Source organism: Emydura macquarii, unplaced genomic scaffold (assembly GCF_026122565.2).
Source record: "Emydura macquarii macquarii isolate MOO-44397 ecotype Brisbane River unplaced genomic scaffold, CSIRO-AGI_Emac_v2 contig_2636, whole genome shotgun sequence".
Classification (NCBI taxonomy): Eukaryota; Metazoa; Chordata; order Testudines; family Chelidae; genus Emydura; species Emydura macquarii.
In genome coordinates, this window is record NW_027132773.1 from 1,225,043 (window position 1) to 1,250,213 (window position 25,171).

General features: G+C 40.5%; 1 protein-coding gene across 4 annotated transcripts in view; it reads right to left on the reverse strand.

Annotated features, from left to right (window-relative positions):
• Positions 1–397: 397 nt before the first annotated feature.
• The window catches only part of TPH2 (tryptophan hydroxylase 2), a 62,007-nt gene continuing 37,233 nt past the window's right edge, over positions 398–25,171 (reverse strand). For 3 of the 4 annotated variants that reach the window (XM_067563929.1, XM_067563927.1, XM_067563928.1), the window contains 3 exons: positions 8,217–8,312; positions 931–1,064; positions 398–838 (listed from right to left, as the gene is read on the reverse strand). In XM_067563929.1, the coding sequence (XP_067420030.1) occupies positions 664–838; positions 931–1,064; positions 8,217–8,312 (405 nt within the window). In that variant the 3' untranslated portion in view covers positions 398–663. The remainder of the gene's footprint in view (positions 839–930; positions 1,065–8,216; positions 8,313–25,171) is intronic. The other variant, XM_067563926.1, reaches the window with a different exon arrangement.

Consider the following 25,171-nt stretch of genomic DNA (forward strand, 5'->3'; position numbering starts at 1 on the left):
TTTGTGGCACCCACAAGTAGTGGCAGGTATTAAGTAAAAATATCCTCCTATTTGAATTGTCAAAAGTTTTATATTGTTTTGCAATTACTCAGCTACTTTGAAATAATTTTTCTATTAAGTGGCATATAGTTTACAACTCAGAAGCCCTTTATGTATGTCCTTCTCTCCCGTTTCAGTTTTATATAAATTCTATTGTTCACTCACAGGAGACACTGAAACACAGACGGCATAAGAGGAAAAGTTGTTCTCACCAATATAGATAGAAATATAGATCCATACAAGGAAAACTTGGCAAATGTTTTTTCAGAGTCTAACAGGGACAAGTGATTGTAAAGAAATAATCTGTACATTTAGAATCCTAATAAAATCATGAGCCAGTTCTTATATGTTGCTTTTAAGTGAACAGTTTCTTTAAGTAAACAAAATCTTTGCCAGGTAAGCGTTTAATAGTGTATTTGTACATGACACTGTCTTATGGAATTGCTGGTTATATGCCACCACATTTCTTGTGGAGTTCGCAAGTTAGCATTGCCTTGTTTCATCTGCAAGTTACAATTAGAGCTACACAATGATGCAAGTCACTGACCAAGCTGCAGAGGGAAGATTGCTAGCGTAGTACCCACAGAAGGAGCAGTAGATAGCAAAGCTGAAGTGTCACAGACATCAAATTCCCAAATATCTGTTCATTTTGCTTAAAGCATCACACACTGTGTTCAGATCACTCCGAAGGTCCTGGACAATGTTTTCTATACTTCTGGTGTCTTTCAGAATTTCAATGCTTTGCGTGTATGGGTTGAAATACACTGAAAAGGGACGATTGATTGATTTTGCAAAGTCCCTGAAAGAAAAAGAAAATTAACACCTATTTCTGTCACATCCAAAGAAGGAAAAATAAGATTTTGTTTTTAAGAGTCAAGGGAAATAATTTACCTCATCTTTTCTTTGGCTTCTTCAAAACTTTCTGAGACAAAGTAAGCTTCCTGAAAAGTGGTGATAAGGCATTCTTGCAAGCAAGTAGTCTTTGGATCAAATGTTCTCACACTGGCCTTGTCAGACAGAGCATGCTGCAAAATACACCACACAATCCATTAAACTATATTACGAGACCCCTGAATGCTTGGGCAATATTTTCGGTATACTCCCAGCTTTTGTATCATTCTTATTGTACACTCCCAGTGAGTAGCGAATTTGTTTTACACACAACAGGTCTTTCATCATGAACAGGATAATTCAACGTTTACTTAAAAATCGATTAGCTACTGTCCCTTTTTCACCCAAAGTTATTATTTTAAATAAAAGGGCAGTTCAGAAATCTATCAACCCCATAGGTATAGAAACTTCAATCTTCAGCTGGAAGAGCAGAAAGTAATAACATTTATATTCCAGAAAAATGACCTGTAAAACTACACACATCAGTGTCCCAAAAATCTCTTTTAAATGGCAGAACCCATAATTACCGCTGCAAGTAAACAGAGTCTGACTAAGCCGTTCACATAATCTGTGCCATCCATTTTCAGGCCAAATGCTGATGCCATTTTCATTACAATGAGTTTAGGATTGGAGCTATATATCTGAAGATCATTACATAATGCTCACTTAGTATGTACCGATAAAATACATTACCCTTCTACCAAATACACTTGAGCAATAATGTACCAAATAAATATTGCAGGGAAACAACAAGAAACAGGCATATTTATATACCGAACAGACATTAGAAAGACTTGAAAGCAAGTTTGATTAATTGGAAAATAGCTATTAGACCAGTATTCCTCCTCACATGATTGGCACGTGGCCACTAGGAGCAAAGACTCTGGATTTCAATGCTGAGAACTAGCTATTGCAAAATTTGTGGCAGCTCACCTTCCACTACTTCCCTTTTTATTTACAATACCTCTACTAGCTCCTGTATCTGTCATATATCTTAAAGGATTAAGGACGAGTATATAATATTTATTCTCAGGGTTCTGCATTGGCACACCAGAACTGAAGGCAAGTGCGTTTGTTTCCAGTAGTACAAATCCTTGATATATCTATCTGCATTGAAAGGTGTTGTACAAAAACCTTAGACAGATAAATTACACATAAGGAACAGGTCTATTGAGTACAAAGGAGCCTCTTTTTATTTTTTTTTTAAACTACCTCTTCAGAATAGCACAACACTAAGCACACACTAATTCAATTATTCAGGTAGAATATGTACATGTATATTTATGGATACCTAGACATTTAAATACAACATAAACTGATAAAAAGGACTGTGCTGACCCAACTGGTCTGCCTTAGCCAACACCCATTTTAAACGATAGCTAAGTTCCAACACCACTTGACATCCCTTGAATATTCATTCCAGACCCTTCCTGCACCCTGGTAAGCCATGCCTCCCTGGCAGATCCCCTCGGATATCCTTTACCTTTAAAGTGGCAATTGCAATTGTACCAGCAGGTTTGTCATATTATCTTCTGGATCCTGGTGCCACAATTGTTAGGGGCTAAATCCATAAAGGGACTTCAACATTGCCATGCTCAGTGTTGCCGTGCCTAACTTTTAGGAAACTCGTCACTCAGTGGAATCCACAACCCATGAGTTAGGTGCCTATGCGACTTATATAATGAATGAGGGGAGATAGGTGCCTAACAATGGAATCCACAAAAACCAGCCCACGAGGTGGGGAGCTACCTAACCTAGCCAGTAGCAAATGCAGATGCCAAGAAGAGGGGTGGGTCCTAAGCCCTGACTCTCTCAGGGAATTTGGTGCCTAAATCCAGGCTTGAGGGAGGCACCTATTTCCAGTTAGGTTTCAGAGCTCTGAACTCTCTCCTGGAATCAGGCGCCTAAACCATTTTTCAGCAGCAGCATCTACGTAACTACAAACAAAATCGCAGTAGCAGCCTCCCTTACAATCTGTGGCCCAGTGGTTAAGGCACTCGCCCAGGATGTGGGGTGGCCCAAGTTCAGGGGATGGGAAGCAGGGATTTGAAGATGAGTCACCTACTCTCAGGTGAGTGCCTTAAGTACTGAGCTATGGGATATTCTGGTGTGGGTGTTTCTCATTCTTTCCTGGTGAAGCTGAACCAATCTGTATGAAACACTTAAATAGGCACTGGACACAGTGAAAGAAAGAATGACTCTATAGTCCAGTAGTTAGAGCATCTATCTGCGAGATAGGAAATCCATGTTCAGACCTATTCTCTTTAGCAGACACAGGGGGGAATTGAAATGGCGTCTCCCACATCCCGGGCGAGTGCTCAAACCACTGGGATAACTCTTATGAGGGAGGCTGTTTTCTTCTTTTCCTTCTCCTCTGAGACACTGTGGGGGGAGTTAGGCATGCTTTGAGCACACCTACTAAATTGGGTCTTACAGGCAAGATAGGTGGGGCAACACCTAACCTGGCCTTTAGACGTGTGACAGGCACTGAACTGCTAGGCAAGGTCAAGACTGAGGCAGCTGTGTGGATGCCCAGCTGCCATACATGGGTGCTTAGGGTAATTTTACAGTAACAACATAACCATCAAGGGACTTTAGGTGCTTGCAGGGTTAGGAAACAGCTGAGTTAGGGTTTTGAGGATCTCAGTGGTGCCTAAATGTTGGAATTAGGCACCTAAAGTGGCAGTTAGCCACCAACGTCCTTATGGGGATCTGGCCCTAAGTTTTTTTTAATTCTGAAGCCACGTATTCACAAAATGCACTGTGAACTACAGAGTATACAAATTCTGAGATTTGCAGTGGCAGACCTCGACATAGATCCCACAACCAGACTTGCTTGGCCCCTCCCTACACTGTTTCACAGAAAAGTGGGCTAACAGTAACATCAGAAAGGTCATGGGACGTCTAGTAAAATTTCTGGTGGACCCCAACGTGGTGAATGCCAAAGTCAGTTTGCTATGTGGGGAACGCTCTGTATGCTCATGTGCTCAGGGATGGACTCTGTAGAGAGTGCAGAATCTCAGAGCAGAAAAACTAATATATTAGTGGGTCCAAAACATTTTATTTGGAGGTGCAATCAGAATCTCACATCCTGGTTTTTTATGGACATTAGTTATTTATGCAATGTTATAAGCAATAAAAAACCACACTATGTGCAGTTATATTGGCTACCAACCACATGCCTTGCAAATGTTGTTTGGCCATATGTTTTCAGTCAACCAAGACGTGTATGTATCTAGTACATATTTTCCCTACCCTCATCCTCTTCCTTTATCTGTTTTCATGGAATGTAATTGCTAATGTGTACGTGTGCTACATCCTTCACTTGAATGGAATGTCATGCCATCTCAGGACCTTGTGGCAGCAGACACCACCAGAGGCTTCTTCAGACAGGAAATCAGCTGTTGCTCTAGTACAGTCAATGGGGATTTTCCATTAGCTGAAGCAGGAAGAGTTGGTATTTTATGGAGCAACGGGTTCTGAGCTCAATCCTTGCTGACACCCACGAAAAGTAGCACTATTTCTATAGCATTTCCAGCCCTGATAGCACAGGGAGGGAGAGACAAACTATCATTGACATATTAAAAAAGAATTTTGTTGTACACTTGCTCATTTGAGTGTAAAGACTGGGATGTAATAATTTCACACACACTTGTTACGGTTCACAAAAACACAACCAAAAAGCCTTCCGATAGAAAGAGGAGAAACTTGAGATGGGTTATAAAGGTTGTACTCTCTGTGGGCCAGGATCAGAACACAGGTGAGAAGAAATTGTCTGCATCCCTGTATTGATTTGTCTTCTTATTCTCGGGGAGAATAAGAGCGTCTGGGAAAAACATGTTCCTTAATGTTTTTCTGATGACCTACAAATGGACTATTTCCAAACTGTGTGCTGATGTTACCAGAACTTTTTTTATGATATCACAGCAGAATTTTATATATTGCTTAGACAGACAGAAAAACTCTCTAGAGGTAAGACGTGGTAAAATGTGTACTGGGCATACAGTTTTTGTTTTAACTATTATCTCCACCCTCCTCAAAAACAGACTTGTAGACAAATCCATTGCTCGTAGTTTGTAGGTTATAATCAGGGTATATTAGTTTTATCTATTCATAACCTGATGTTTTATTGAGAGCATTTTTGACTGGAAAATGTACCATACTACAGAAATGGAAATCTGCTTCTCCATTAGATACAGCAGTGTGGCACAGTAGACATAGTACCAGATGGACGGCCCAATGAAATCAATGGGAAGACTCCCATCGACCGCCGAGTTCTTTGAACCAGATCCTTAACGAAAGGGATCAAGAGAATGTATTAAATGAATGGACAACATATTTTTAAACACATGTGATCTGCCTTTTTTAATCTAATAATTACTACATAAAATAGTGTGTTTATTGAATTGTGTATTCAGTCTTATTTCTGAACCACAAATGTATACTGTGTAAGAGCCTTATCTAGAATTATTAGGGCTGAACATTTTATAACTACTTACTCTTTTGGTTCCTTTCCCACACTGCTTTTAGTTTTTAATCCTCTCTTTCTCCTTTGTGTGTGCATGCGAGCTTTCTGTACTTTCTGTATATGAGCCAACAATGTGATGCAGTGGCAAAACAGGTTAATATAATTCTGGAGTGTATTAACAGGAGTGTTCATAGGATATGGGAGGCAACTGTCCCACTCTACTGGGCACTGGTGAGGCCTCAGCTGGAGTACTGTGTCCAGTTCTGGGCATCATACTTAAGGAAAGACGTGGACAAATCTGAGAGTCCAGAGCACAGCAGCAAAAATTGATAAAAGGTTTAGACAATCTGATCTATAAAAAAACTGGGCGTGTTTAGTCTTGAGAAAAGAAGACTGATGATAGTTTTCAAATACGTGAAGGAGTATTATAAAGAGGACGGTGAGCTATTGTTCTTCATGTCCACTGAAGGTAGGACAAGAAGTAATGAGCTTAATCCGCAGCAAGGGAGATTTAGGTTAAATATTAGGAAAACTTATAAGGGTTTCTTTATAAACTCTGAAATAGTCTTCCAAGGGAGGCTGTGGAATCCCCATCCATGGAGGTTTTTAAGAACACCTGTCAGGGATGGTCTATGTTTAGTTGGTCCTGTTTCAGCACAGAGACTGGATTTGATGACTTCATGAGGTTCCGTCTAACCCTACATTTCTATGATTCTATAATTATAAATGCGTTTGGAAATCTGGCCCTTAGGCACTTTTGAAAATTTTACCCATTTATTCTTATCTGATGAGAGGAATCATGGCAGAGCTGTACTCCTGCACTTATTTTATGTAATACTTTTACAGTTTAAATATTCAAAGAAGAAAAGTTCCCCATTTTTTTCGCATATACCATACAATGTTCATTAGTAAATCAAGTTAATAAAATGTTCACTGACATAACATTAAACTATGTAACCCTGGAATCAAACTGACATACATGGTAAAGAAAGAGGGCCTGGGTTGGGCAGTGAATGGATCCAATCAGCTGGAAGTGATAACATTGCCTAATAAGACACACAGTAGGCAATGTATTTATTATACAATAATTCATGTTTACATGTTCTGTGGAATGAGACTTCTGAATGATTGTCATCAACTCATCTAACAGAGGCCAAATCCGGATGATCTAACTCATGCTGCAAATAGTCCTACACTGTTATTGCTAGAGGTATATGAATATTGTTACATATATAGCATAATAAAAAAGTGTGTTTATTTATGACAAAATTATTATAGCATGCAGACTGTTCTTTGAAGCTGATCAATATATATGTCACAATATACTCATAAATCATTTTTATTGTTGCTTTGGAAAGTATTGGGAGTTCATATTTTCAGATTACTGCTAAATGAATAATATTTATTTGGGGTCAGAGTTAAGTTTGCTGTTTTATGATGAAATATGCATTTCAGGATACTTGATAAGAATAATCTGTTCATTTATCATATGGACAGCACAAGATTTATTATGTTCTTGACTATTCACTAGCTTAGATTTGTAAATAGCATGATAAGTGACAACAGCAAAATTATTTAACAACTTCAACTGTTATTTGAAAGTAAGGGCCTGCTTCTCCATAGGATCTTGTGCAGACTTTTAGGACTCATTTCTAAAAGGTGTTGGGCCAAAGTGCTCAGCACTTTAATTGAGTCTTAACCCTGTAAAATATTACCATTCTGATTCAGTGAGGAGTAAAATTGCAATTGTACTGAAAGCCTGTATTGTATTCAGAACAATAATAAAGGTATCAATATTTTTTCCTTACCCCTTTTTTCATATTATTTGTTACTGCTCTTTCATAATCTTATTCATATAAGGGACATAACGAGTCTAACTAGTTCCAGCCAGGACATTTAAAAACATAATCAACAAAAAACAGAGAGACTGAGTTATTAATGAAAGTACTAACAACATTCATAGGCCCCAGTACAGAAAAGCATAGCTGGGCCTGACTAGAGCTGGTTAAAAAAAAAAGTAAAAAATGTTGCAAATATTTTGCAAATGTGTACTGTTTTTTAAAAAAATTCAACAATTTTGACCAGCTCTGGCTGTGATCTTGTAAATACTTACTGAATCCACATGCTTACATTTACAGAGTTCCATTGACTTCAGTGGAACTACTCACAATATGTAAATTTAAGTACCTTTGTTTCTGAAAGATTGGGGCCCTATTCAGGAAGGTCAATTTAAGCATGTGCTTACATGCTTTCCTGAATCAGGAGAGATATAAGCACATGCTTTAATGCTTTCCTAAATCAGGGCCTTAATATTTCCAGATAGTGGTCTGAACATTACTCAGAGGAGTAATCCCACTGGAACACACAGGATTACTCACTTAAATAAAGCAAGCAGGATTTGACTTTATATTTCCATATTATGCAAACAATTTTTTCCACATATTCAAAGAAATGTGTTTTTTTTCATAAGGGTCCCAGAAGCTGTGATGTCAGAAACTTCCTACTTAGTAAGTAGAACAAGGATTAATATGTCTTCTATAGCAGTAAATTTAATGTGTCTCATTGGCTACCAAACCTTTAAATGCAAGCAAGCAAGCAAGCAAGGAAAAAAAAAAAAAGCTGTGCAATTTCTGTTGGTTTTAGCACATCAGTCTTTATCGACTTGTTTCACACTCCAAATGCTTGCTGAATTTTGGGAGTAAACCTTCAATCTGAAATACCTGACAATTTTTTTAAAGTGAAAATATTCACTTAGTTAATAATTTCCCATCCTTCTAAGTAACTTATTTCAGCCTGCAGGGTACATCCACTCACATACCTTTAATTCTCCAATAGAAGACAGGAGTCCTGCCCCATAAGCACGTAGTTGTCCCTCTTGCTTGCAAAGGCCAAATTCGATGGTAAAAAAATAGCACTGTGAAAATAGACACGTACACAGATATACATAGCAAAGTTGTAGACAAGCACTTCAGCAGCATCAATTGGTACCATTTTCATTTAAGAACCCCATTTCCTCAGACTTTCATGTTTTTTTAAATAAGTTCAGATCAAAGACACTTACTGTTAAGTACTTTAAAAGTCATGTTAGCAGTAAAGTAGAGCTGTACAAAAAAAATGGCATACACAGTGAAAAACCAGCAAGATTGTGCTTTTTCTCTGGTTTCCCATAGTCACTGAGAGCCAGATTTTCAAAGGCATTTAGGTGCCTAGATCCTACTGATTTCAATGGGAGTTAGGTGCTTAACCTGGTTGGGCACTTTTGAAAATCCCACTAGGCACTTCTGCATCTTTAGGCACCTAAATACCTCTGAAATTCTTACCCTTAGGTCTTAGTTCAGGACAGCATTTAAGCACATTCTTAATTGTAAGTACATGCTTAAGACCCATTGACTTCAATGGGATTTAAAGGATTCAAGCTGAACATGTGTTTAAATGCTTTCTTGAATAGGGATGGATTTAAGCACATGCCTAAAAACTTTTCTGAAATGGGGTCTTAGCCCTCATAAGATTTTACAAACTTTGCCATAAGTGAAGAAAAATGTCATTTGTTTCCTAAATTAGATAATTACAGCCAGTCTAGTAAGCTCAATGGACCAGTCCATTCCAATTGTTCATTGAGTCTATGTACAACTCATAAAACTAGAAGGACAGTTAGTACTGTCTGAACAATATTATTGATGATAAATTATGAAAATCATTACCATAACAATAACAACTGCATCTAATTTGTATTAACTACATAAAACTATGTTAAATATTACAGAAACCTTTGGGAAACAGGTATTTCAATACCCCTAAACTGGAAAAGAAAAGACAAATCACTTCTGTTTCTAACAAGTTGTTTGTTTTCTTTTGATTTTGGTATTATGCATTAAGGCTTTTTCTTTATCATATATCAGCGTGTAAAAATAAGGAAATATTGTTGCTCACCCCAATTAAAGTGTCCACATCAAATTAGACTAGTAACTAACTATTTCTACATGTACAGGTTTCAGGAATTTGTTTTCCAGTACCCATGGAAATACTTCATGCATATTTGTAATTATGCACTTTTGCTTTATCTGCCACTGGACCAAATTCAGCATTCGAGTAAAGGGGCATAATTCCATTGAAGCTAATGGGAGTTGAACCTCTTGTATGAGAATTTAGCATTTTGTTTCAATTAAGTACATCCAGTAATGGGTATTGCTCAAAAGTACTTGGAGTTCAAGGCTCTCTTGAAGTAAAGAACCTAGAATTTAATACTTATTTGAAGCTTATTTGACTCTTTTGAGCCTGGATCACTCACAAGAGTTTTTGTACTTTCTGTTTCTCACAGCACTTCTGGTCTTCTACTTCTGGTAGCTGACAGAACTCAGAAGTGAAGAAATGAAAAACAGTTTTTAAAAGTTAGCCAAACATTTCAGAAATGACAAAATTGCATATGGAATTTCGCTCCAGAAATGCCAAATTCCAAATGAAATGCAGGGTTTTTTTCCGTTTCCCTTATACCAACATTTAGCTAGCTACTCATTAATATAAAATCTTTTTTTTTTCTTCATATAAAAAAGTTCATATAATTTGTTCACTACTGCACTATGCAAAAATATAAGATAGATTTGAATGAAAATAGACACCTAGCAGCTGAACTAGAGCCCACTATAATCAATGCGAGCCTTTTAATTGACTTCAGAGGGGAATTGATCAGGTCCCACTATAACAGCCAACAGACACTGAAAACCAATGTAAGCTCTTTGGGGCATTGGCTATCTCTCACTATGGATTTGCACAGCACCAAGCATAGTGGAGCCTGGTCCTTCGCTGGTGTCTCCAAGTGTTAGCATAATATAAATAAATAATAAATAAAATAATAATAATAATAATAAATACTTGATTTGCATGCAGAAATCAGGTAGCTTTAACCATACACGGGGTGCAGGCAAATGTGTACACAAAAACTAGCTCCTGATCTCCTTAACAGTTTCCCCATTTGTAAAATGGGGATAACAATATTTACTTATCTGACAGGGCTGTTTAGAGATTTAATTCATTTATGTTCATTTGTAAAGATATTCGAGATTCCTGCATGGCAGGTGCTATAGAACTGCAAGAAGTATTCTCATTATTATAAAAGGAATAACTTTTATGAGTATGCACATGGTGAAAGAACAGATTTTTGTTAGAAGAGTTAGAAGAGCTTTTTTGGAAAGCCTGTATTCTCTGTGTAACTTATTTAAATAAAACATATCTGAAGTGACCAGATGGTAAAATATAATGTGTCTGCCTACTACTAATTTATGACAATGTTACACATTAAGAAAACTCTTTAAATGAAAAGCTGATGTTGGGATACATTTGCCATATGCAAAACTACAATGTATATCTTTTAAGAGGTCTCTGCTTTGTTAAGTAAGAAAATTAGATAGCTCACACAATGCTGCCATCTTCAGATCATTAGTCAACAGTACATCATTATTACAACCACTGACGATCCAGTGTATTATTATAATCTGTGATTTTGCAGGCTTTGAACTACTATTCTATCAAGTTTACAGATAATGAAGCATACTGATAAAGAAGCTAAACATTAGTTATATAGGGCCACATTTTAAAAAACAGAGGCCTAAAATATGTGCACAATTGCATTTCTATATTTGCATGGTCAACTACCATGACTGCACAAATGGTATAAATGCAAATGCCATTTGAGTTATTGAATGAATAAAAAAATCTTTTGCAGTGCAAAAATCAGTCAATTTGCACATGCAGGCATGGTAAACTGCAGACACAAACGTGGGTATGCAGGCTTTGGCTCTTTGGTTTTAAAGAGCTGCCCTAAAATGTCTCTGGTCTATCCAAAACACTGCAGTTACATTCATCTTCCTGCCCTGCTGCTCCAACCATGTCAATCCCTCTTCAAGCTTCTCCACATGCTTCCTGTCTCCCTCTATATCAAGATCAGCTTCACCTTTGAAGTGTTACTCTGTGCTGCTTCAGCCTGTATCCTGGCTCTTGAGATTCTTCCTCTTCTGCCCTATGCTGTTGCACACTCCCTTCACCTTAGCTACCCCTGTGTATGCTTCTCACACTTCCATCTCCATGCCTTCCCCCCACCCCAAACCTCTTTGCCTGGTGTAGCCTCGCTTCTTGCTACACATCCAGTGACCTCACTCCTCTTTAATTCCTGCCTCAAAACACTTGCTCTCTTTCTGTTCGCTGTCTACCACCCAATCTCCATTCTGGTGCCCTCTGTTCCCATTGTCACCCGTTATAACTTACAGTGAAAGGAAATGCAAATACATTAAAACCATACACCAGTAGTTAATAATATACAACTCAAGAAATATACTAAACAAAACAAATCTCATCTGCTTCCAAAGTAAACAATGCACTCTTTCCATATCCCTTCCCTCTTCTCTTTAGTTCTCTCTTCTACTCCTGTCCAAAAAAGGATTAACACTGTATAGCAGACGAGGTAAAGATCAAATGCCTCCATTCAACAGCAGTGCTGCATATGTTTACTATAGAAATGATAAATATTAACATTGCACAATGTTATATAGCAGCTCTTAGAAATCACTGAGGGACCTCTCTCATTGAAATAATCGGAAACGCTGCCATTGATTTCACTGGGAGCTGGAACAAGCCCTAGAATGCAGATAGGCAGGCAGGGAGTTTATTCTATTAGAGCACTGCGATTGTGGTTTCCAGGGGGAATGATCAATGCAAACAGCAAGCCACAAGAGCAGCGGGATGACTCACAGAAGCAGAAAGTTTTTCCTTCTGTGTTCCCCTGCTGGCCCTTGAAAAGCCTTTGCTTGAAATTCCACTTTTGCCCAGAGTTAGCAAAGTGAGAAGATGAAGCGAAGGGTCAAAACCTAAAGGGTTCAGAAAAAATGAGAAAAAGCAAGGTGGTGTTCAAGGCTGTGCCTGCAGCTCTAATATATAGCAGATCTACAGATCAGCATGGATTTATTTTTACATTCTTTATTTTGGCACACTGGGCCCTTCGATGACCAAGACCAGTGCCACTCCGAACTCCACAGTGCCGAGCCGAACTCCGATGACCAGGTTCCCTATCAGGGATTGCACGGTGCCAAGTCCTCCAGTGGTGACCGGGTTCTGTGCTGCCTCAATGCGGGTGAACTCCTTGGTGCCCGGGATCTGGAGAAGGAGCTGTCCGAGCGCCGCCTGGCAGACCTCGACCGGTGCCACCTCCTGGTGCCGGGGATGGACGTCGGTGCCGAGAGGAGGACTGCATGTCCTGAGTCGAAGCAGGCCAGCTCGACGACACCGACCTGGAGCGACTGCTGTGGGAGCATCCTCGCTCTACCCCAGGTGGTCGTCCAGAGATCTCCACTGCCCTTTGGGGAACCCAACACGGGTTTGCCATGGGACACTGGCCCCTTCTCCCTTGGCGGAGAAGGGGACGGAGGTGGCGTAGGCAAGGCCAACAAAGCTCTTGCCGCCTGAAAAGCCTCCGGTGTCGACAGCATCGGCAGGGGCACTCTCCCACTCCCAGGAGTCAGCGGAGGCTCCCTGACCAGAGATGCAGGCACCGGAGAAGACTTGACACGCCGTGGCCGGTGCATCTCCGCACTCAACCCTGCCCATACCAATAGTGCAGGAGAGTGTCTGCACTCCACACGCTGCTTCTTCCTCTTCGGTGCCGGGGCTGTTGCTTGGTGCTGAGTCAATCCTGGTGCACTCTTCCCCGAGGTTACATTGGGTGTCAAGGTGGAGTGGGACGGCTCGGATGCCGGGCAGAGCGCTGCCTCTATGAGCCGGGCTTTTAACCAGATCTCTCAGTCCTTTGGAGTCCGTGGTTTAAAAACCCTGCAGATCTTGCATTTATCTTTTCTGTACTCTTCCCCCAGGCACTTAAGGCACCGATCGTGGGGGTCACTGAGCGGGAAAGCCTTACCGCAGGAGGCACACGGCTTAAATCCAGGCGACCAGGGCATGGCCTGGCCGCTCTAAGTCTCTCAGGGACTTCTTATCTAACTAACACTTAACAACACAACACTATTTAACAACTACTTAAAACTAACTCTAGTACTTCGAATAACAAAGAGTTCAAAGAAGGGGAATAGAACTTGCAGAGAGCAAGGCTAGTTCCAGCAACCCTCATGGGCGGAAAGAAGGAACTGAGGGGGCGTGGGGCCGGCAGTACCTCATATACCGCGGCATGTGCGCGGGACTCCAGGGGGTACCAGAGCCGGCCCTACAGGATCTGCTAAGGGAAAAAAAGTTTCAGGAACTGTGCACGGTGGCGTGCACTCACCTATAGTGGAATGGACATGAGCAATACTCGAAGAAGAACTGATGTTTGCATTTAGTAAACAGTCTTCCACACTGGGCATGACATTTGATTTTACAACTCTCCAAAAATACCTGTTAAGGATTTGTCTAAAATAATATTTTAGGGCCCAAGCCTGCAAACACTGACCCATGTCAGCAACTTTACACATGTCTAGCCACATTTAAGACAAAATTATTGATATATATAACTCTTTGCAGGATGAGAGCCTACAAAGCTTCTTTGATGTGTTGATTCTTCCACTTGATCAACTGCTTGAAAGCGTATTTTAATGCACTACTCCTAACTGAGAATATCTGATATGTCCCAAAACATGGAAAGGAAAATTCTTGCCTTCTCCATGGAAGAGTAAAGCTTTGATTTTTGAGCTGCAGATCTGAGGATTGCATGTCTCAGAGAATTGGTAAATAGTTATATGCAATGAGAAAACCTACAAAAATCACTTCAGTGGAGTTTAAGCATGGAAGTTATAGAAAATGGGATATCTGAACAATTTTCCTACAACTATTTCTAGAATTTCAAATACATTTTGATTCAAGCATGTTTGTGACCTTTTCCTGTTTGTTTTCTGTCCCACTGCACTTTGCTGTCATGAATGTTTGAAAAACTCCACTGTTTATCTCAGAGGCTTGAATAGTTACCAAAAGTGAATTCTGAATTGCACATTTGATTGAAATATTCTAAATTTGAAATTTACATTGTGTGTACAGTAGGTCATCCCACATACAAAATAGATATAATATCATGTGACTTATGTAACTAACCAATATAGCACAAGTGTTGTAATTTGAATATCAAGCAGTCAAATCTCCTTGGCAGCTCTTTATATAGGAAAAATCTTTGCTTAGACATTCATGCATAATTTTGAACAAGTAAATCAAAAAATTTCACAATGAGCTTATGAATAGTTCACAAACAGCATGAGAGGCAAAATTCAATGAATAAATTATTCCTTTTGGATTATTTCCTTAGTTCTGCTGAAAAAGAATGACCCTATTTATGGCCTAAAGTTCTTCTAAATAAGAAAACTAAGCTTACTCTAATTTTTCAGGCTAGTCTTCATTGAAGTATTTTGTGTAGCTCACTACCTTAAAACGCATTTAGGCTCATTGAGTTAAAGTTTCCTCCATGGCTTCCAAAGCATATCTGTATAGCATTATTCATTTTTTCTTCATCAGCCCACTGCTTTGCATTCCTATCTTTTTCTGACGGTCAGTGTTTGGAAGAGTCTGTCTATATACAGAATCTTGAACAAGTATGGCACTTGTTCACTGGTGCATTGTGGGACAGAAGCCATGCAGCACACAGAACTGACAGTGGGTGCACTTCTGTTTGCAGACATCCAAACTTTGATAGAGTGCATCACTTCATGCAAATCCCTCATTCTGAGATTCGGAGTCCTATTCAATGATGATATGAACATTGCTGAATATGCTGATCCAAAGGTAGGCCTGTTAGTTAGCTGCCATACCTTCCTGATCTGCCAGAATGACACTGTGTCCCCCCAATGAGCACCTTGGACATGGTGCTCCTGGATGTCTCAGCATGGAGAGAAGGAATAAAAGAGAACGGGACACCCGCAGAGAGAAGGTATTTCAGTCCCTCTTGAGGCAACACAGAAGAGACTGTCAGCATAACCGAAGAAAGTATCAGACTTAGGTTTTGAACCATGCCTGCAGTCCAGGGCATTGACCATTTTTGCATTTCAGAATCCTAGTAAGAATGCCACATTTCTTTTCCAGTCAGACATTTGGAATCATTATGCAGTTTTCTGGGTTCTGCATTAAAACTAGTTCGCTGTCTTCATTGTGTCCTCCAAACCTTTCCAGGATAGCCCTGTCCATCCAAGATTCTTCTGTGGCAGGGCTTGATCTTGCACAGTGCAGGTTCAGAGTATTCATTTAAAAGGACAAGATTTGAAAAGTGATTACCAGGACAGGGAACACAGCGGAATCCAGCCCTGCACTGATGAAACCATGGCTGCTAACTTACTTCTCCCTAGAAGTAAGAATAAAGCCAAAGAGGGGAGCACATAGCTAAACATTTCATTTACATATGGAGGGTTGCATTGAAGGCCACATCTTCTCGGACATATCCATTCTCCCTCCACACACTGACCTTATCCTACTCTGCTCTATTGAGAGTAAAGGGAGCAGGTGTGCAAGTGGCTTCAGACTTACTTCTGCTCTGGGCCAGGGATGGATTGAGGTATAGATACTATAGCCCCTCCCAAAGCCCCCAGCTCACGTCACCACATCAGAATCTCAGCTTTCATTTTTTTAAAGTTTCTAGCCCCAAATGACTGTAAAGAAGAGCTCGAAAAAATGAGTCTAAAGACAGCCAGAGCTCTGAGGGGTGTGAGCTGAACCATGCATCTCAACGCGATGTTTGCTCCAAGACCCACAGCTCTAATGGGGCCCCCACCAGAAGGGTCAGAAGAGGAGTTTGTAGCAGGCTTAACCAGCCATGCAGACCCACCCCAGCTGCTAGAGTAGGTACCTGGGGAATCACCCTATTGCCAGCCTTGCCTCTTGGCAGGGGAATGGAGGTGAAAGAGAGTGAATTCCTGCTGCCACCCCCTGCTAATCCTGAAGGGGCCCTGTTGACACTTCTTGGGGTCAGGGAGAGCGGAAGGAGTTCCATGCTGCTGCCCTGGCATCTCTAACAGGAGAAGGCAGGGCCATAGGGTAGGAGCCAGGGGAGGGCCCATATGTTGGTGTGCTTAAGACCCCAAATGATTTTAAAACCAGTCCTGCTCAGCTCTCTGTGCTGTATCTCCACCTAGCCACCGTTCTTCAAGGAGTGCAACGGCTTTGAGCTCCCTGCTGCAAGTCGTGCAAAGATGCAGAATTAAGACCTTCTGTAATTAGCCATTAGGTATTTCAATATAACAGTTACTCCAACCATCACTGTTACTCCAACCATTATTGTATCCCAGGCTAAATAAAGGCTTTGCCATTAATTTAACCCAGGATGTGACTATTACCATGCAAAAAGGAAGTGCCCTCAAATGATCCAGTTCAGGCCAGCATTCTGTATTGTTTCCACTGTCACCCAGATGACTAGGAAGAGCCCACACCACCACCCTGAATTCCAATTATTTTATCACAGAATAATAAGGAAAAAACCCACATTTTTGCATCCTAATTAACTAGCAGGTCTGCAGCACAATGTAAGGACAAATAGATAAGGCCACTGAAAGTCTCCTATGAGCTGCTGCTTAGACCATTTGTTAAAATCCCACAGTTGAGCCCAAACGCTTTGCTCTTCCTGGCTTCACTTCTGTCATTTGACTCTTATATACAGCAACTCTCAAGACCTGGGGCTTAAGGTTTATTAGTATTTTATGGAGTTATTAAGACTGAACAATGTGCAATAATGAACAGCCCTCTTTCCAAGTTACTTTACAATGTGTCCTATGAATTCATATTCAATGCTCTCTACAGAAACTGGAATGAACATTTCTTCATTTGTTTTCAAGCAGTTGCCTCAGTTTTGGCTGTCTAGAGTAGTTCTCACTGTTCAGTCAAGAGAGGCAAAATGAGGCCTTTTGACATCCTTTCTGGGACGTCAAGAAATGAAATCCTCTGAACACCAAGCTAACAAAAATATAAGCTGGGTAAACCTATGTCATCTCCCTCCACTCCCAGCCTATTCTGCCTTGCATGACAGTGTTGATATAGCATAATCCTTCGCGGTACAGAGGCTAGATTCTGTGAACGTTTTTAGGGCTCTGCCACACCTGTTTTCAAGGACTGCCACTCTTTTGAATGGTGACTTGACAATACAATGAAAATGTACACAGCAAAAGCATTCATAATTAAATCTAGTATAGAGCTAGGGTGGGACCCTCAGGAGTGCCTCTCAGCATTCGGATTCATACTGCAGCATGGCGCAGCTTGAGAATTGTGGACTGAGATGAAAGTGGGATTGCACTGGTCTAAGTGAAATCATAATTTGGAACATGTGCCTGCTAAAGATTAGAAAAGCTGAGAGGTCACCTTGCCATCCATTGCCTGCTGGGATTTCCCCTATTTTCCAGTGGTTTATCTAGCTTCTCACCTCAGGAGATGGTGACCCCATTCCAGAGCTGCACCTCTCGGTCAATGCAGCTACACAGGCACAATCTGAGGGAGGGCACGGATGGCTTTAAATCACCTTTTTGTCTCCTGGATTCTAAGCCTCTTTCCTCTCAGCCCCATGCACAAATTAGAGCAGCTGCAGGGATATTCAATTATGGCTGCTTCCTGCAGTCACCTGCAGGCCACCCCAATTGTCCAAAATAGTTAGAGAACAGTGCATGCTGGTTGCACCCTGCAACACTCCTGCATACACCCTAAGATGGGAGCTCTGAGGAGGCACTGTAGGGCAGCTCCACCTACCATAGATCACCAAGGAAGTTCTTTAATGCCAAGGGTCCAGTCTGTCCTCTTTATACTGCAGGAGTATCATAAAGAAGGCAACAGCAGGGGGAAAGAATCAAGGCTAGCGTTAATCCTAGTCCCGTAGGAAGACTATTCCATAGTTCAGTATGTGTCGCCATTAGGAGGATTCTACAGTTTCACAAGAAGCAAAGTCACAGCTACCAAATCAAACTGGCAGAACTACCTTATTTAGTGAAGAGAGAGTGCTTTCTGAGTCACCTGCCTACACCAGCCCAAAAAGAAAATTATTTCTAGCTGTGGGACCCTTTTAAAAATTATCCTTGGCCAACTGACAGCCAGAACCCAAGCCTCTTCCCGCTGTTATTTCAGGGGATACACTAGACATGTCTGGTGATTTTCCTGATGTTATTCCCTAGAGCAGACTGTGCCCTACACCTAACTGTCAGGCCAATTACCACCTAGGGCCTCTGGTCCGGGGGCCAAAAGTGCCGCAGGGTCTTTCAAAGTGGCCTGCCACTCCCCTCCCGTTGGCTGCAGAAGGGAGCTGTTGCCCAAGGATCCAGGCAGAGCACATTGCCGTGGGGCTACAAGACGGGTGCAGCAAGAAGCCTGCACCAAGGGGGATGGGAGATCAGAACTCCCTTCCCTTGGCTCTAGCAAGGAGCATGGCAAAGCGCTTTCCCTGGGTCTCTAGGCGCTGGGGTCCCTGCTGGAGCCAGAGGGAGGAGAGCACTGATCTCTCCATCCCCCTGACGGCAGAAGGGAGCCACTCCCTTGGGACCCAGTTGGAGTGCACGGGTCTACAGGATGCATGCGTTTTCCCTGCTGCAGCCAGGGGGACGGAGATCAACGAGGAGGCAGGCCACCCACCATGACTTAGCTGCCAAGCCATGTGCTTCAGTGTGTAGTGACAATTCCTCATCTACACTAGTGCTTTGTCTGTGAGTGTGTGACATACTGTGAGTAATTTGTAGGTGTAAAATAGTGAATGTAAAAATGAGCACAGTAGCATCAAAATGTTTACTTTAAATATGTAGTGATTTGTAGTCCTTAATGGTATATAAGTCAACATATTTTTTATGAGTTGATAGACTAGTGGCCCTTCGGGGTTGTAAAAATGATATCTCTGGCCCTCAACCCAAAAAGGTTGGGAACCACTGACCTAGGGAATAGTGTCAGGAGAATTACTGAGCCTGCTGAGTGCATCTCCTGACGTATTAGCTGGGGGTAATGGGATTCTTGGACACCTGGCTTGATCAGCAAAGTAAGGCCTAATTTATCTGCTGGGAACTGGAAGCAGTCTCTAGGGACTGTGGAGCCTGGGAGGACCATGGAATTTTTGCAGGCTCTGCAGCTGTGGAGGCAAAAATCAGGCAGAAAATGGCCCAATAGAATAAACAAGGATACCTTTCACTCTACCAAAGCTCTCTGGGTTGTGCGTCCTATTTCAAGGCAAAACATTTAATATTTCTTGGTGGTACTTTTCCTTTATTAAATGAAAAACTCAGTTTTATGAAAAAGATTATTTCCTAATACATTTAAATTAATAAAATAATAATAAAACCTGCACTAATCATCCCCCATTTTAAAAAATTCATATTACTCTACTGTATCTATTTAGTAAGAGCTAATTCGAGAGCCAGACAGTATGTTCTTGGTATTTTAAAAATCTCAGATTCCAAGGAATTTTACTGTTGTAGTTAAACTTGGAAACGCAGTATTCTTTTTACCATTTTTATATGAATTTATGTGGACTCCAGAGACCTTCTGTGGCTCTTGATGCATGTGTTTAACCCGCTTTAAGAAAAAATTGGAAGACATCAGTGCAAATGTATCAGTTTTACACATTTCTAGTTGAAGGACAGATCAAGAGGGGAATAGTAACTTGGGGAATTTTAATTATCTATTAATGATGTTGCTTAAAAAGATATATACCCAAACAAGAAATGTTTTTCACAGCCCCTAAAAAAAAATCTACACTAAGCATCTCTCAGTATGCTTTTCAGCAGGCATGTAAGAAGAATCTGTCATAAATACAGATTAGTCAGATGAGTCCCCATTGAGTTTCCTGCCAGAAGTTATCTGAATATACTCAAAGTGGAAGAAAGTTATCCTGAGCAAATGCTTGCCATTACAAAGACCACAGTAATTCACTGTGTTGCCAAAATGGCCTGAGCAATATACAGTACCTAAGGTCTAGTAATAGAGGTGTAGTAAGATACCCATATGAAAGTCACACTGAAGTCATCACTAATGATCAAACGACAGGGAGATAAGATCTGTCCTGTAATTTGCCCAAACTAACTGCAAAAGTATAACAAATTGTTTACAACCTGCAAAACCCCAAAGCTGAAAGTTAAATTGTAGGAAAGTATAAAAAAAGTGAGAAATTCAAAATGGCTAATTATATCATTATGGTTTTTAACTAGAGCAGTAATGAATACAATCTTATTAATCCCACCAAGATGCATTACAACCAGTTAGCAGTGTGTGAAGACCTGCTGGTTGCATTAATGTAATTAGTGGAGCAGTGGATTTCTCTTGTACCAGGTATTCATAGGAGTTTGCTTTTACTCTTGCATGCTGCTGAATCAGTACTGACTGACACTGACTAATAACAGCAGAGTCAAGCAGCGAGGAAGGAAAGAGTTGGTGGGTGAGTAAGAGCAATGGAAGAAAGAAAAGTGAAGGAGGGTAAATCATTCATTGGCTAGAAAAACAGAAAGATTTGCACTATCGCACCATTTCTCTATATCCAATTCATTAACTGCAGAAACCTATATGTCTGCAATGCTTTTCAGTAAGCAATGGATTAAAGTTAATAATCCAGAGTTAAATTCAATCCTCATTTACATGCATGCAATCACATTGATTGCTATGGGGCTACACACATGGAAATGAAAACAGAATTTGGCTCAGAGGTCCAAACCCATTGAAGTTACTTGGCAAAATGCCCTTTCATTTACATGGTGGCAAATTGGGCCCATAAATATTTAATCAATCTATTCTTACCTACTAAGTATGGTAGATTACATAAAAGATCTCAATTAAAAACCTGTAGGAGCACATTCTATCTAGCACTTTGGTGCGATTTGACACTAAGATGACAACAGACATTAAAACCAGTTCAAAAGCTGTAGCACTAAGTAGTTAAGTCTCAGGCACAATCAGCTCTTTATAGATATCAACCATATTTTGTCTAACCTCATTCTTTTATCTACACATGCAAAGATGGTGTCCAACAACATACTAGGTGAGAGAATCAGGTTGGTACATTTTGACGTCCCCAGTTTCACTAGACTAGTGGTCCCAACTTGCGGGATGTGAATGTTTGGGGGGCACGAGGTGGGGTCTGGGCCAGCCCTGCTCTGCCCCCAGCTGTGTCCCCTGCCCTAGCATCAGCTCCAATCCTGGCCTCTGACCCGGCTCCTAGCCGCGACCCCACTCCCAGTCCTGGCTCCTGCTCCCAACCGCGGCCTGGCTCCTGACCGCGGCTCCCAGGGGGGCACGAACAGATTCCATTCCTAGTAAGGTGGGGAACGACAGAAAAAGTTTGGGGTCCACAGCACTAGACGGTGGTGAAACAAATGTACAGTTGTCGGGGATAGTAAAATGAACACTTTTTCCTTTCAGTAATAAGATAAAACTCTTCCTTACACAGCTATATAGAAACATGGATTTTTAGAATATTTCCACAAAAAGATGATGTTTGTGCTATTTTAGTGGACATAAATATGATTATTCCTGTTGGGAGCAATTACTTACTGAAAGATTCCAGACATTAATGATGGTAATATGTGGTTTGCAGACTTTCCTTTACGCATGATTGACTCAGTTCAGACCTTAGAAAAAGGTTGAAACAGAAATCCCTGGCACTGCTCTATGGATGGGCAGAGAAGGCCCAGATAGCAGTAGTATGTATGAAAGGGTTCTATCTTCCAGGTGAGGTGTAGACTTCCTACTTGGCTAGATTAGAACATTCAAAGGCACATCTTTCATTTAGGCAATCTTTTTATATTATATATGGAAGCCCAGAAAGAATAGGCTTGGATCTGTTGTTGCAGTGTTAACAGTAAAGGGAGTCTGAACTGCTATCCCCCTAATCTCCCACTTCACTTTATACCTACACACTGCTACAGTAAGACCTCAGTTAGCTGTGCTAATGACTCCGGCTAATGACCACTGTGAATAATTGAACCTTGCAGCTTTAGCAAGTAAGTACACAAACAATAAAAAAGCAAGTATGCTGCATAACAAAATGTACTTTGCTCACTTACTTTTGACATCTCTAGATCCAATGGATAGTTCTTCTTAATGGTAATGGTAAATGTACCATAGTGCTACAGGACTCTTGTTGTTTGTACTATAGTATGTTATACATATAAAGTCTTCGTGACTTGAGACTTCCAAGATACTGATTTGAACATGCCAATACTGTGACTATAGGCACAATTTTAGAAAAGTAGCAGTGTGAACATGTATTATATTTTCACAGGGCTAACGTGTGTGGAGGCACAAGGTAAGTTAATTGGTTACATTATCATCAATGTAGCAATGACATTCAGCTCTACATTGTCCTCCTCATCAGGCCCAAGTGGACATATTTCTCTGATCTCCCAGCACCTGACAGACATAAGAATCTAGATGAAATCCTGCAAAGGCTGAAAAATTCAGAAGTGATACTTGTTGCTAGGGAGGAATGTTGTAAAGAACTAGCCTGCCTAATGCTCATCCCCTCAGTTGAGGGTCTATCAATTGTTGGGTATTTTAAATTCTTACTAGAATCTGCTTTGCTCCTGGATTACAAGAAGGCTGTTTTGACTGGATGATAGTCATCGATTAGCCAATAGACAAGCTGTCCTTTAGATACAGGCAGCCATGCCTTTGTTAGTTCAACACCAGTGACTGTGACTGTAATACATTCTCCAGAGGTCCCTCGAAGGAAGCAACAACTAATGCACTGCACTTAGCTGCCCAACTGGAATAGGTAAGGTCAGCATTTTGCTATGGTTGCAAGTTCACTTCAGGGTCAAACTCAAGAAATGTAATGTGGTGTATAACAGTATCACTGAGCTTGCTGTAATGAATATGGTTACCCAGAAACCTACTAGTCCATGGCATAGAACATAAACTTGGCAAAAACTCTCAAAAGTCAATCCCAAGAATGAGCTCAGGGAGACAGGGCAAGGGAATCCACCTCCGAAAATTGCTCCTGCCAGAAATCTATCTGATCCTGAAACTGACCACATTCAGACAACATGGTAAAATGAGCCTTGCTTTGTTCAGGTCTTCCACTAATAGCCCTTAGCTACCCTTTCCCTTGGCAAGTAATCTCATTGCTGGTATTTCCTCTTTTTAAGTCATTGGCCTGATATATGTGTAAGAGGTGGTGGAGTGTGTGTCTCCTGCTTTTGGTGAGTCTCTGCTGGTCTGAATTATACAATGTCCATCGAGATGATATGGTGATGCCTGTAAGAAACAAACAACATAGCAAAAATCTCCCTTTCTAAAATTAGACAGGAAGGGTCATCCTGATCTAGTGTTCAGGGCCCTGGGCTGGGATCCAGGACACCTGGGTGCTAATCTCAGCTCTGCCACTGACTTGCTGTGTAACCTTGAACTTCTCTCTGCCCATTTCCCTTCCCACTCTTTACTGTCTTGCCTATCTAGACTGTTCAAGACAAGGACTGTCTATTACTATGTGTTTATACAGTGCCTAGCACAATGGGGTCCCAATCGCAGTTGGAGACTCTAAGTGCTACTGTAATTCTAATATTAATAATAATAAGGCATGGAAGAGCTCAGGTGCAAGTGCAATTTTTAACTGTAAGGGTCAAATTCCATTCTGACATTCTCTTGTGCTTCTCATTAACTTCAATCCAATGAATATTGCTGCTCACAGAACTACTAGGAGAGAATTTAACTGTGGTGAATGCAAAAACGTAATTGACTTTTTTAAATCTCTGCCTTTGTGGGGGGTCTTCATTTCAATCCTGCACTCAATAAATATACATAATTTTAGAAACAGCAGCATATTTAGAATCTTTCAACTAATAAAAGTTAAACAATTTTTTCTTTATGTAAGCCACTAACCCTGTAGTTTATGTGATTTTTGTGGCTAGTGCCTGAAATTTCTATAGACACCTGTGCAACTGTTGCTCATTGGTGACTCTTGCTGTGTGCCCTTTTTTCTACACAATTATATGTAGTTTACAAAAGACACCATTCATGCTTCTTTGCTAGCATGATTCCTGATCTTTAGACTTAAAATGAAAATAAACGAACAAAACAAAAAATACTCTATCAAAATACACTAGACCCCTCCTACCTAATCTGAACTTCAATCTGGGTCAGCTAACCCCAATGCTGAAGTAATAGATGTTCATTATTTGTGTGCTGCACCAAAATTCTACAAATTCTCAGTGAGCTATTTTGTTAGAGTATCATTTTTATTACCACTCTGGCAGAGCGCACAGTCACTATATTAGCTACTGAACTGCCAGCAAGGACTCTGATTGCAAAGGCTGTACTTTCTTAACGATAAGAAGGTTTCTCCTGAAAATAAGTAGCCATAACATGCAAATATTTTGTCAAACCCACATCATTCTCTTAGTAACATGTAATGTCAAAATATATTACTTTTTATTATTGTAAATTTGCACTTACAGTTCAATAACTCACTGCACAATTTTTATTATTTGACTACATTTGGAACTATAACACTGTCTATATCTAATATAAAAATTCCAGACTATTATTACAATACACTGGTGAGTTTCTGTGTAATCTGTATTTTCAACTTTTTAAAGCATTTTCTGCATTTTTAACTATTTAAGGCCTGATTTTCATAAACAGCATCTCATTTTGCAGGAGTAATTTTATACTCAGTTTGACACACCCCAAATTGTGACCCACAACTAATTTTCAAGTAGTCCTCTGATGCATTAACCTACCTAATTACAATTCCAGATCAAAGCCCTCATCCTGCAGTAGGATCCCTGCAAAACCTACATGGAGCTGACTACAGGGCTGGAGCCTAAGGAGCTAAACGTATAAATGATATCATAAACACGCTCAAACTATAAAATG